The sequence below is a fragment of the Cynocephalus volans genome, chromosome 13 (assembly GCF_027409185.1).
Source record: "Cynocephalus volans isolate mCynVol1 chromosome 13, mCynVol1.pri, whole genome shotgun sequence".
NCBI lineage: Eukaryota > Metazoa > Chordata > Mammalia > Dermoptera > Cynocephalidae > Cynocephalus > Cynocephalus volans.
This window is the reverse complement of record NC_084472.1, coordinates 81,233,352-81,248,416: the sequence shown is the minus strand read 5'-3', so window position 1 is coordinate 81,248,416 and position 15,065 is coordinate 81,233,352. Positions and strand designations below refer to the sequence as shown.

The window sequence follows — 15,065 nt, the reverse complement described above, 5'->3', positions numbered from 1 at the left end:
TCAAAATAATCCACAAACTCAAAATAATTCACAGAATCAACAAAAGCATTTTAAAGTTTTAGATACAAAATCGATATAAAAACACCGATCCAAATCCTAGTGAGTTAATTTGTATAATCAGACAAACTCTTTCTGAAATATGTATGGTAAAGTAAAAAGGTCAGGGAATAGGTGTGACACCCATGAGGAACATGAACTAGTTGGGCGGTTTTCTCTACCACAAATCAAGACATACTGTAAGGCAGTGTGAAGTGGGCCCAGGGATAGGCAATAGACTAATGGAATAAAATAGAGAGACCATACATAGACCCACACCTCTCTGGATACTTGATAATAAAAAAGATGACATAATAGGTCATAAAGAAAAATCAACTCCCTGGTAAATTGTACTAAAAATTTTATCAATGATTACATTGCCTGTCTGTTATCAATCCCATTTGTCAACCCCTTTTCCAGAATCCACAATTATGTTGGCCTCTCTTCTCTCTTGTCTCTCTCCTTTGGTCTTTTTCTTACAGGTTTAGGTTTCTTTTCCTTCATTTATTTTGGTGCAGTTTTTGGACTGAGCAAAGGCAAAGGCTTGTGTTTACTTCACAATACTTAAATGAAGTAACTTAATTATACACAGTATTTCATTATCTTTTTTTAAAAAAATGATAGCATATCTCAGAGGGTTTTATTTTCTTTGAAATTTTTTTATTAGTACAAGTCAATCTGTAACCTCTAAACATTAGGCAAACGCTAATGTGTCAGAGAATGTGTTGAAAGGAAAGCCTCATAATTCTTTAAATATTTGTTGCTACATTAAATCTGAAAGCATAGTATCATTTCATTTGAGAAAGTATAACCAGAAACTAGGTATGAGAAATGCCTCTTTGTGTATATAGGTAGTGGCTTTAACATGTAAATTCTGTGTTCAGTATCTGAGCCATCAGCTCTGCTAGAGCTCTTCACAAAGTTCATGGAAAGATGCATATTACCTTTTAATTACATTTTTTGATGTACTCTGTATTTGACAATTAATGGCCCTATCTTATAATATCTGGTATTGAAAATGTTCCCTATGCAAAGTAATCTTTACCATTTTTATAGAGATTTTCTCAAGAAAGGTATTTTCTCTAGTGCCAACGTATGACTTACTATGCCTTTACTCAAATTCATTTAATAGTGCTTTTCCACTTGCAGTTCAGTAGAAACGGGATGATGGGGCCACAGAATCCTCAGCTTTAAAGGGTGATGGTTGGGAGCTCTCCTGGGCCCAGGGGCATGGTTGCTATGGTGACTCTTTGGCTCTGCCAAAGCTGTTTCTCACTGTGGGTGGAAAGAAGCTCCCCTGCCAGCAACTACGTGGGATTCTGGCAGCTGTAGAGAAATGATGCGCTGCTTCCCCAGATGGGAGTTTGGAGAGTCTTCTTTTAAATCCAATAAGTAACTCGGTCTCTGGAGAAGAGTGTGGACGATTAGGATCTAGCCCATAGTATGATATATGGGTGAAGAGATACTTGGAGTATCTTCCTTTGAATAAAAGTTTTGTAGAGGATCAGGTCTTAAATCAAAAGATTCTAGCCTGACCTTGCAGTAATAGAGGTTTAGAGGAATTTGTACTTGTCACTAAAGGTAGTTTAATTCTGAGAGGTGTAAATGGCAACAATTAAATAGGAAGTAAAAAAATATTTCCATTTCATTTGGTGACCTTAAACTCATTTGGAAATGCATGTTAACTAAAGGTTGTCAATTTGGGTTTACCTCGGTATTTGAATTTATCTCATGCTTTTCTAAATTTGAAAGCTGCTACTCAAAGTTATAATTAATGCTCTAGTGTCATGACTCCAGTATCCACCTTGCAGCTATAGAGCCTAGAATGGAGGTCCACCTAAAGCACAGTAGAGAGAAGGAGAAATAAGTAGAAACTGACTTTGAATTAGTAATGGAACTAATCAGAAGTCCTCAGTGGTGCTTTTAGTGATCATTCACCAGCTTACCACTTTATCTATTCCTGAGCTATTCTCACTATGATTTTATCTTAACTCAGTTATAAACTTGAAGTTCTAGAATTCAGCAAAGGTAATTCCTACCTATGCATTTGGTGTTTGGACTCTTTTCTTTATATTTGAACTTCTATATTTTTAAACATATTTATCCGGTTTTGACACTTCAGATTGTCAGCTGTAGAAGTCTCCCACAACCATGTCAAATGCTTTGAGAATGGTAGAGAAATCACGGAAGAATGGGATTTGAAATCATGAGGCTATTTGGTACACTTGCCAAAATTAGAGGTAGCTCTTCTTTGAGTTGGTACTAATTTTATTTCTTTTTCTCCTTCATTTTTAAATAATTAGTGAGATGGAAATTTTAGAACATCTAGAGACAGAGAGTAGTCCAAAGATTTTTTTGTCACCCTGTTAATCTCCACCCAGAACTGTGTTCAATGACATTCAGATACTACACACATTGGTCTCAGCCATCTGCTGGTGAAATTTCTTCCTACTATATGAAGTTTCAAGCTGTTCTGACCTTTTCTACTTCCCCACACTGTGTGTGTGTACACATGTGTGTATGTGTTGGGGAAGGAATGTTCAGGAAATGATTTTGCCTGCATAAGCAACAGCTACAGAAGTGAGGAATTGTCTAGACTCCTTTTTCACCTCCTCTGGGGCAGGTGAGATGGACTATAATTCTCAAGAAGGCCAGTTCAATGAGCAACATTAAAATAGCAGACTAGCTCAATCTCTGATTATAAAGTTACTTTACACAGGAACTTTGCAATTATCACATGCCTCGTATGTTGCCATATATATATATGTATGAAGGCGCATGTATATATGCCTTGTAGACAAAATGCACACAGATCTTCTTATGATTTAAGCACAATTTTACCAATGCATTTTTAAATCTAGTTATTGGTTGCTGAAGAAAAAGGAAAAGTCATTAATTATGTGGAGAGCTTCAGCATTACTAAAATGGATTTCATCAAGAATTTCCAAAAGGAGGAAAGTGGGAGGAAATTTTAGGAATGAGGATTGTGTGGGGGAGGGGAGAGGATAGAGATGGGTGTATATGAGACTGAGATCATCTTTGGAAACACTCTCAGCTTGTCAGCCCTCTTACCTCAATTTTCCTTTATCAGCAATGGCTGGCATATAGTATCTCATTAATATTTCTTATTGTAAAATGTATATACTTATGGATTTCTAATTAATTTCTTAGGAGTTATCTATCAGTCACCTAGAAAATTCTGATATTTATTTTGGATATATTAACCATGGTTTTCTGATGTCTCAGGCTAAATGTCTAAAGCTGTCTTTCAATAATTAAAGACTTAAGTGATGAAGCAAAATTAACTAGTGTGGTCAAGTAATTTTTGACAGTCATATTACAACACAATAATAGTTAATAATAGTTAAAATTACATCTAATAGTGGTAGCTAACATTTATTGAGTCCATGTCAGGCACTATTTTATATATTAACTCATTTAGTCCTCACAAGAACTGTATGAGGGAAATTCTCTTATTGTCATCTTTTTACAGATGATAACATCAAAAGAATCCAAGGTAAGATAGCTAGAAAGGGGCAGAGCCAATATAGAACAAACCCAGGAAGTTTGGCTCCAAAATCTTATCTACCACACTATATTGTCTGTCTATGCAAATTCCTCACGATTTAGGTATTTGTATCTCTCTTTTTTACTGTGCCAGTGTCTTTCTCATTTCTTTTAAATCATGAACCACAGCAAGAAATAGAATTTGCATTATAAATTAATACACAAATAACACATATGAGTATCTGAACTCAAAAGAGTCAAAGTAATTTCCCTTACTACATGCAATGAATTCAGATATTGTCTATTCTGTATTCTTTTACACCTTTAAAATTTACTGGTCAAAGTTCACTAAATTATTTGAAAAATACAGATATAGGGAGTTCAAAAGGATAAATAAAAATTTGCAATAAAGGGCCGAGCCCGTGGCGCACTCGGTAGAGTGCTGCGCTGGGAGCGCGGCGACGCTCCCGCCGCGGGTTCGGATCCTATATAAGAATGACCAGTGCACTCACTGGCTGAGTGCTGGTCACGAAAAAAAACGACAAAAAAAAAAAAAATTGCAATAAAAACTTCAGCATGTGAAATTTAAGAGTAATAGATTCAAGATAGAATGATATACACAAATGCAATATGAAGATTTGTTACTATAGAAGTCTGGTTGGAAAGGAAGGACTTGTGTGGGTTTGGGGTTAGAGGAAGCCATCAGAGGTAGTAAGCATCCTCCTGTCTGTGGAAGATAGGCTTATCATTAAGGAACTTGATTTTTATACTCTCCAGGGCACCCTAGGACTAGATTTATATGGTTGATATCTATAAGTACAAATATACTTTTCCACAGTGCTAAAGTTTGAAAAAAATTTAATTGGACTAACAAAAAGATGAATTTCTCACTTTTTTCCTGTTGCTCTTTTACAGGGTGTTTTGAATGCTGTATTAAATGCCTGGGTGGCATTCCTTATGCTTCTTTGATTGCCACCATCCTGCTCTATGCTGGTGTTGCTCTGTTCTGTGGCTGTGGTCATGAAGCCCTTTCTGGAACTGTCAACATTCTGCAGACCTACTTTGAGATGGCAAGAACTGCTGGAGATACACTGGATGTTTTTACCATGTAAGTCATTCTAGCATTGCATCTTATTTTAAGTGTATATGTTTACATTGCTGTGGTTTGAATAAATAGGGGTCTAGAGTTAAGTGAAGTGATGCTATATATGAAAAAATATACTATGAGGGTATATATGATTCAGAAGATCATCAGCCCTTACAATCAATACAATCAATACAAGGTAGTTCGCACAGGATCAGAGGCCAACTTAATGTGGGCTTAATTTATGCTTTTATCAAAAATTTAGTTACCATTAAGTGGAATACTTCCACTTCTCTTGCTCTTCTTATTTGAGCAGAGGCTGTTCTAATAGAATAGAACAGAGAATAGTGAACAGAATGGGGAATAAATCTGGACTCGGCTGCTAGTTCTAGGAGAATCATCAAAACGCCATTGGCATTCTCACCTTTTAAAAAAAATTAACTTAGACATGGGTATGATATCATCTTACTTTTCCTACCTCACAGGAATGATGTAAAAGGTTCTTACTGTCTTCTGTAAAAGGATAAATCATAAGAAATATTGAGCAGCTTTTTGCAAACACCAATTATGCTTTTATCCCATAAAAGGTAAACTCCTGTGGTCACTAATTTTGATGATGTTAAAATAATATATTTTAGAAAGGTAACAAATAGTCTGGATAGGAAATTTTGCTGTTGAAAGTTCAGTCCCTTATTCCTTAATATCACAGAGGAATTATAGAAGAATTTATTTCCAAATAAATTGCTAATTCAGATAATCTATTCAGTGATTTCATGACCACAAAAAGAAAATAACTAATTTATTACAGTTTTCTTGTAATCCCAGCTAGTAGTAAACTTCCTGTCCCCTGAACTATTATAGATTTTGCTACTCTTACCCTTACCCAACTTCTTCAGTTTATTTCATGCTACTTGACACGATGTGTTTGTAATGCATTTCATGTTCCTTTGTTTTGTCTTTAATAAATAAATTCAAACATTCTTAATGCATATGTAGTATACTTTTTCTGAAATAAGATGATTTTAGACAACTCATCAATTTCTATTAAATTAAGTACAAATATACATATTCAACCAAAATTCGCTGGTTAGCAATGTCTTAGAGTCAGATAACATTAATTAATCTTTGAGAGTTTAAGTAATATTCATCATTTGGAATGTAATTAAACTATCTGAAAATGCTTTAGATTATTGCAGGATAATTTGCAGAGAACCTTAAGAAAATAATTGCATGGATATATTTTAATGTGATAAGACTGACATTTCCTTTTTAGTTTTATCTCAGCCTACCCTGGACAGGATATGTTCTCACTGTGCATTATTTTAAGTTACCACAGATGTCCTTAAAATCTACAGATTCTCTATATTTAGGCTACATCCAAATTGTTAAATTTAGTTATAGAATGAGAAGTTTGTAAGAAATCATAAACCTAATAAATGGCATGAGATGCTTATATACATCTGTTTGATACTTAGACAACAAAGTTTAAGTATCACAGAGCTATACTAAAGCTCGGAAGGTAGCATGTGTGGGAGTTTAGAAGACAGATCAGAGATCATATGCTTAGCCTGGTACTTTTTCCTTTGGACTGTTATATTAGAAATTAAGTGTGAAGCCAATAATGGAATTTTGGAATGGGGAGAACACCATTTTGATTGAAATAAAAGTAAATACTCAAATTTTCTCTGTTTTCATATTTCTAATCACTAAAAATCTTTGTATGGGACCCATGAAGCTACCAAATGTATTTATTTATTTATTTATTTTTTAAATTTTATTATGTCGATATACATTGTGGCTGATTATTGCTTCCCATCACCAAAACCTCCCTCCCTCCCCCCTCCCCCCTCCCCCCCAACAATGTCCTTTCTGGTTGCTTGTCGTATCAACTTCAAATAATTGTGGTTGTTATATCTTCTTCTCTCCCCCCCCCCGGTTTTCTTTTTTTTGTGTGTGTGAATATATTAATTTTTAGCTCCCACCAATAAGTGAGAACATGTGGTATTTCTCTTTCTGTGCCTGACTTGTTTCACTTAATATAATTCTCTCAAGGTCCATCCATGTTGTTGCAAATGGCAGTATTTCATTCGTTTTTATAGCTGAGTAGTATTCCATTGTGTAGATGTACCACATTTTCCGTATCCACTCATCTGATGATGGACATTTGGGCTGGTTCCAACTCTTGGCTATTGTAAAGAGTGCTGCGATGAACATTGGGGAACAGGTATACCTTCGACTTGATGATTTCCATTCCTCTGGGTATATTCCCAACAGTGGGATAGCTGGGTCGTATGTTAGATCTATGTGCAATTGTTTGAGAAACCTCCATACCATTTTCCATAGAGGCTGCACCATTTTGCAGTCCCACCAACAATGTATGAGAGTTCCTTTTTCTCCGCAACCTCGCCAGCATTTATCGTTCAGCATCTGATCTTTGACAAAGGCACCAAGCCTATTCACTGGGGAAGGGACTGCCTCTTCAGCAAATGGTGCTGGGATAACTGGATATCCATATGCAGGAGAATGAAACTAGATCCATACCTCTCACTGTATACTAAAATCAACTCAAAATGGATTAAGGATTTAAATATACACCCTGAAACAATAAAACTTCTTAAAGAAAACATAGGAGAAACACTTCAGGAAATAGGACTGGGCACAGACTTCATGAATACGACCCCAAAAGCACGGGCAACCAAAGGAAAAATAAACAAATAGGATTATATCAAACTAAAAAGCTTCTGCACAGCAAAAGAAACAATTAACAGAGTTAAAAGACAACCAACAGAGTGGGAGAAAATATTTGCAAAATATACATCTGATAAAGGGTTAATATCCAGAATATATAAGGAACTCAAACAACTTTACAAGAAGAAAACAAGCAACCCAATTAAAAAATGGGCAAAAGAGCTAAGTAGGCATTTCTCTAAGGAAGATATACAAATGGCCAACAGACATATGAAAAAATGCTCAACATCACTCAGCATCCGGGAAATGCAAATCAAAACCACATTGAGATACCATCTAACCCCAGTTAGGATGGCTAAAATACCAAATGTATTTAAGACTCTCCCTGCCAACAAATAGTTCATGAAAACACAGAGGGAAGATATGTACTGTAAACTCAGTATGATTAGTATCAACTAATAAATTCAAAGATTGTGTAATGGTTTAGGGTAGGAAGAGCTTACCATGTGCAGGGATGCCTTACAGGTGTATCAGAGGAATGGAAAAGATAAACGGGAAACAGGACGTAAAATCAGAAAATATAAAGCAAAGGGAGAGTCAATGATAGGTTTGCAGGCAATACATCTTGCTTGCAAATAAACTAAGGTAAATTTGGGAAAAAATGTGCAAGAGAATGATTGTGAAAAGACTTGGCCAATTTTTAGTAATTTATAGACAATTCTTTTCTTTTCTTTTTCTTTTTGGCAGCTGGCCAGTGTGGGGATATGAACACGTGACCTTGGTGTTATAAGGCTATGCGATAACCAGCTGAGCTTACTGGCCAGCCCAAGAGTGTTTTCTTTTCTCCACAGTTCTCATGCTTAATTCAACAAAATTAATCACCCTACATCATACAGTTATAAAGGAAAAGAAGCTTGTTTACTGGATTTGTGAACTAAAAAATAAAACCAATTTCCCAAGCCTGGAGTCTTCCACTGGTGGTCCTCAGGATCTGAGGAGTTACTCCCTTTTTTTCTTTTTTAGTCTCAGGGACCACAGAATCAATCTCTCTCTGTCTCCCTCTCTCTCTCTCTCTCTCCATTTCCTCCCTTCTCTTAAGTATACACAAATATCCCAACAAAGTCAATATCTTCAAATCCAAAAAGAGACACATGAGGGGGAAGCTGAACTATGACTATTCTGTTACACTAATCATCTTTCCAGCATGCAAAATGTGCTTGTCAGAAATCAGCTTGGAAACAATCCCCATTTGTATGTAAACTCCATTTCAGACTTATGATTCTAAGTACCATCACTCCCCACCAAGAGGAAGTGATCTGAAGTCCAGCTCCTACAATCCCAGCTGATGTCACCCATTAAATTGGTTTATTATATGAGGTGTAGAGACCTCCAGAGAGAGGGAAAAAAAAAATGAATTTCTCAAAGAATTTCACCAAGACTTTGTCACCCATTGACATAATTTTAGTATCTCTCTGTCTGTCCTTATTTGCTTAGTTTCCCAGAAGATTTTTACCCCTCAATCTGCCAGTTTAATTTCTCAAGTCCAGATCATTTGTTGGTTCCAAACTGTTGTGATAATAATTGTGTAACTTAACCCACTGCTCTCATTAGGGGATAATCCTACATTCCAACCACCACCTCTGTTCATTTGACGTAGCCATTTATGTCCACTCAACACTTGAAATGGCTCACTGCTCTGCCATTTTCTAGTCTGTGATGAGGAGATTGTTTGTGATGCAGACTTTCTCTTCGGAGAGCCTTTTGGCAAGTTGTTATTACTATGCTCCATGAGTTTCATTTGACAAAATGAGCAAGAAGTAGGTATGTATTTTGCTTCTGTACAGCAGATTCATAGAGGACAATAAAGTATGGAGACTGGTTAGAAAATTAGATACCATAGTGATCCAAACCACTAATTTTGCTACGTGACTTGTCTTTTTGGAGAACTCTCCTGACTCATAAATATATCCTCCTTTAATTTATTAGGTAGGAATTGTATTTAGATTTCGACAATTTATAGTGAGCATCTCGGAGCTGATACCATTGATTTCCAGAATGGATAAGTTTCATTTTCAAAATTTTATGACTGTGATTTCAGGTCAATGCATCAAAAACTGACTCCACTAGATAATGAATTCTTTAGTATTTATGCACATATGAAAATTAGTTTCCGTTTACCTAAAACAAAAGCAGGCAGTATGCTCAGATAAAATATTTATATTGGTTTTGCTCTCAACTAACTCCCTGTGTTTGCACATCTGAAAGTTTGCTAGTAATTCGTGTTTATTCCTTGGATGTTAATGAAATAGGAAACAGTTATCAGTAGCTTAATTCTGATGTGAGGGAGAAAGAAGGGAAAAGAACCATGAATTCATGGAAAGATGAAACAAAGTTTCATAGGCTGACGGAAATCAAACAGTGTGAAAACTATCTGTACTGACCTAGGGTATTGACAATTAAACCAGATTGCTGACATCATCTACTTATAACGACGTTGGAAGATCATGAGATTATTGATTAGTCTTGGAGAGCCAAATATAATTTACAACAAAACTAGAACTTATCTTAGAAAACCACAGTGAATTTCTGACTTCAGAAATAATAATTAAACAGTATGCATTTCATTAGACAATATTTCAGCCAAGCTAGCACTCCTGAAATGAGTGTTTAAGAAAACCAAAATCACACTGAGATACTCTTTCACTCCAGTTATGATGTAATATCCAAGAGACTGAGAATAATAAATGCTGGAGAAAAAGGAACCCTCATACACTGTTGATGGGACTGCAGAATAGTGCAGCCTTTATGGAAAATGGTATGGAGGTTCCTCAAACATTTACAGATAGATCTACCATATGACCCAGCTATTCCACTGCTGGGAATATACCCAGAGGAATGGAAATCATCAAGTCGAATGGATACCTGTACTCCCGTGTTTATTGCAGCACTATTTACAATAGCCAAGAGTTGGAACCAGCCCAGATGCCCATCATCAGATGAGTGGATAAGGAAAATGTGGTATATCTACACAATGGAATGCTACTCTGCTATAAGAAAGAATGAAATACTGCCATTCACAGCAACATGGATGGACTTAAAAAAATATATGCAAGGTTGGTTCAACATACGCAAATCAATAAATGTGATACACCATATTAATAAACTCAAACACAAGGACCATATGATCATCTCTATAGATGCTGAAAAAGCATTTGATAAAGTTCAGCACTCATTCATGACAAAGACCCTCTATAAGTTAGGTATAGAGGGAAAGTATCTCAACATAATTAAAGCCATATATGACAAACCCACTGCCAATATCATCCTGAATGGGGAAAAGCTGAAAGGTTTTCCTTTAAGAACAGGCACTAGACAAGGATGCCCACTCTCACCACTCCTATTCAACATAGTGTTGGAAGTACTAGCCAGAGCAATCAGAGAAGAGAAGGAAATAAAGGGCATCCAGATTGGAAAAGATGAAGTCAAACTGTCCCTGTTTGCAGATGACATGATCCTATATATTGAACAGCCTAAAACCTCTACAAAAAAACTGTTGGAATTGATAAATGATTTCAGCACAGTAGCAGGATACAAAATCAACACACAAAAATCAGTAGCATTTCTTTTCTCCAATAGTGAACATGCAGAAGGAGAAATCAAGAAAGCCTGCCCATTTACAATAGCCACCAAAAAAATAAAATACTTAGGAATTGAGTTAACCAAGGAGGTGAAAAATCTCTATAATGAGAACTACAAACCACTGCTGAGAGAAATTAGAGAGGATACAAGAAGATGGAAAGATATTCCATGCTCTTGGATTGGAAGAATCAACATAGTGAAAATGTCCATACTACCCAAAGTGATATACAAATTCAATGCAATCCCCATCAAAATTCCAAAGACATTTTTCTCAGAAATGGAAAAAACTATTCAGACATTTATATGGAACAATAAAAGACCACGAATAGCCAAAGCAATGCTCAGCAAAAAAAATAAAGCTGGAGGCATAACACTACCTGACTTTAAGCTATACTACAAAGCTATAATAACCAAAACAGGATGGTACTGGCATAAAAACAGACACACTGACCAATGGAATAGAATAGAGAATCCAGAAATCAACCCACACACTTACTGCCATCTGATCTTTGACAAAGGCACCAAGCCTATTCACTGGGGAAGGGACTGCCTCTTCAGCAAGTGGTGCTGGGATAACTGGATATCGATATGCAGGAGAATGAAACTAGATCCATACCTCTCACCGTATACTAAAATCAACTCAAAATGGATTAAGGATTTAAATATACACCCTGAGACAATAAAACTTCTTAAAGAAAACATAGGAGAAACACTTCAGGAAATAGGACTGGGCACAGACTTCATGAATACGACCCCAAAAGCACGGGCAACCAAAGGAAAAATAAACAAATGGGATTATATCAAACTAAAAAGCTTCTGCACAGCAAAAGAAACAATTAAAAGAGTTAAAAGACAACCAACAGAGTGGGAGAAAATATTTGCAAAATATACATCTGACAAAGGATTAATATCCAGAATATATAAGGAACTCAAACAACTTTACAAGAAGAAAACAAGCAACCCAATTAAAAAATGGGCAAAAGAGCTAAGTAGGCATTTCTCTAAGGAAGATATACAAATGGCCAACAGACATATGAAAAAATGCTCAACATCACTCAGCATCCGGGAAATGCAAATCAAAACCACATTGAGATACCATCTAACCCCAGTTAGGATGGCTAAAATCCAAAAGACTATGAACGATAAATGCTGGCGAGGCTGCGGAGAAAAAGGAACTCTCATACATTGTTGGTGGGACTGCAAAATGGTGCAGCCTCTATGGAAAATGGTATGGAGGTTCCTTAAACAATTGCAAATAGATCTACCATACGACCCAGCCATCCCACTGTTGGGAATATACCCAGAGGAATGGAAATCATCAAGTCGAAGGTATACCTGTTCCCCAATGTTCATCGCAGCACTCTTTACAATAGCCAAGAGTTGGAACCAGCCCAAATGCCCATCATCAGATGAGTGGATACGGAAAATGTGGTACATCTACACAATGGAATACTACTCAGCTATAAAAATGAATGAAATACTGCCATTTGCAACAACATGGATGGACCTTGAGAGAATTATATTAAGTGAAACAAGTCAGGCACAGAAAGAGAAATACCACATGTTCTCACTTATTGGAGGGAGCTAAAAATTAATATATAAATTCACACACACACACACACACACAAACTGGGGGGGGGGGAAGAAGATATAACAACCACAATTATTTGAAGTTGATACGACAAGCAACCAGAAAGGACATTGTTGGGGGGGAGGGGGGAGGGAGAAGGGAGGGAGGTTTTGGTGATGGGGAGCAATAATCAGCTACAATGTATATCGACAAAATAAAATTAAAAAAATAAATAAATAAATAAATTTAAAAAAAATTATATTAAGTGAAATAAGTCAAGCACAGAAAGAGAAATACCACATGTTCTCACTTATTTGTGGGAGCTAAAAATAAACAAACAAATAAATAAATATGCAAACAAATGGGGGGTGAGGAAGAAGGCAGAACAATCCAACAATTAATTCCTTGAACTTGTTAAGACAAGTGAACAGTTATGATGTTGATGGGAGGAGGGGAGAGAGTGAGGGGAGAAAGAGGAATTGGTAAAGGGACATGAAAATCAACTACATTGTATACTGATAAAAAACAAAACAAAACAAAACACAAAACAAAAGCACTAATATAAAAATAACAAAAACAAAACCAAAATACCGAAATCATGAGGAATTTGCATAGAGAGACAATATAGTGTGGTAGATAAGATTTTGGAGCCCAATTTCCTGGGTTTGTTCTATATTGGCTCTGCCCCTTTTCAGCTATCTTACCTTGGACAATTTACTTAACCTCTGTGCCTCAGTTCCTCATCAGTAGAAGGGACATACTGATGCTGCCTATACCTTAAGGTTTTTATGAGGATAAAATTAGTCACTATTTTAAAAGAATTATAAAATGTGTAGTTGTTTAAGTAACCTCCATACTGTTTTCCATAACAACTGCCCTAATTTACAATCCTAACAACAGTGTAGGCAGGTTCCCCTTTCTCTGCATCCTTTCCAACATTTATTATTCTCTGTCTTTTCGATAATAGCCAGTCTAACTGGGGTGAGGTGATATCTCAATGTGGTTTTGATTTACATTTCTCTGATACTAAGTTATGCTGAGCATTTTTTCATGTGTCTTTTTTCGGCCATTTGTTTATTTTCCTTTGAAGAAATGTCTATTCGCCTACTTTGTCCATTTTTTAATTGGGTTACTTGTTTTTTTACTGTTAAGTTGTTTGAGTTCCTTGTCGATTCTGGGTATTAATCCCCTGTTGGATGCATGCCTGCCATATGATCCAGCAATCCCACTGCTGGGTGTATACCCAAAGGAATGGGAATCATCATATCGAAGGGACACCTGCACTCCCATGTTCATCTCAGCTCTGTTTACAATAGCCAAGATATAGAACCAACCTTAATATCCATCGACAGATGGCGGGATAAGGAAAATGTGGTGTATATGCGCAATGGAATATTGCTCTGCCATAAAAACGAATGGAATTCCACCATTCACAGCAACATGGATGAACTTAGAGAAAATTATGTTAAGTGAAATAAGCCAGACACAGAAAGAGAAATATCATATGTCCTCACTTGTAAATGGGAGTTAAAATAAATAAAGAAAGAAACCAATAAAAAAATAAAAAGAAAGAAGGGAAGATACAACAATCACAATCATATGTTGAACTTTCAAAAGGAGAGGACTGATGTTACCATAGGTGGAAAAGGGGAAGGTGGAGGAGGGGTTAGAGAGAAATTGGTAAAGGACCACAAGAAATGATTAAACTGTTTAATGTTGAATATACTAATTATCCTGACTTAAGCATCACATGTTACACACAGATACTGATAATTCATTGCAGTACCCCAGAGATATGTGCAATCAATCGTGTTTCAATTAAAAAATAAATAAATAATTTAAAAACATTTTTTAGAACAAAAAAAGAATTACGGCTGGCACATAATAAACACTGTACAGCTGTTTACTATTATGATTGTGATGATAATAGTAATGGTGATGGTTATGGTGATGAAGACGACGATGATGTCTTCTCTGAAGCTGTATCACAATTTTGATGCCCACTCCATCCTTCCTAAAGTCTGTTTGTTCCTGGACACACCCTACTCACCATAATACTCCTACTGTTTTACCATTTGACTCAAGTAGAGGTTTCAGCAGAAGTAAACATCTGAGTAAGTTTCAGACTGGATTGGAATTTAAAGATCTAATTTCTAATTTCTTTTCTAACAACCAAGAATGCAGCAACTTTAGGAAAAAGTATTTATGAATAAGAACATGACAATTTCATGCAAATAATATTTTGAAAGGCTATTAGGTAGAAGGAAACTTGCTTTGTTCTTTATTGTTCAAAGTGAGAGACTTAGGCCAAAGGATTCCAATTTATAGAGACATAGTTTGGGGCTAAGTAGAAAGAACTTTCTAGAAGTCAGAGTTTTCTAAAGAGTACATGGACTGTCTTGGAATGTAGTTTTTGCCTGTCAGTGAAGGTATTTGGACAAGGCTCATAGTAAACTTCTAGTTTTGAGATGCTTACAATCTATAATTCACTTAGTCATGTTTATTCAAGAATATATATCTTAGTAATCACACCTATTTCAT

At 36.0% G+C, this 15,065-nt stretch overlaps 1 protein-coding gene across 1 annotated transcript in view; it reads left to right on the top strand.

The window, feature by feature from the left end:
* The first annotated feature begins 2,227 nt into the window (after positions 1-2,227).
* The window catches only part of GPM6A (glycoprotein M6A), a 57,474-nt gene continuing 44,636 nt past the window's right edge, over positions 2,228-15,065 (top strand). Inside the window, exons 1-3 of the mRNA XM_063076703.1 lie at positions 2,228-2,276; positions 3,530-3,553; positions 4,459-4,651. Of these exons, the coding sequence (XP_062932773.1) occupies positions 2,228-2,276; positions 3,530-3,553; positions 4,459-4,651 (266 nt within the window). The remainder of the gene's footprint in view (positions 2,277-3,529; positions 3,554-4,458; positions 4,652-15,065) is intronic.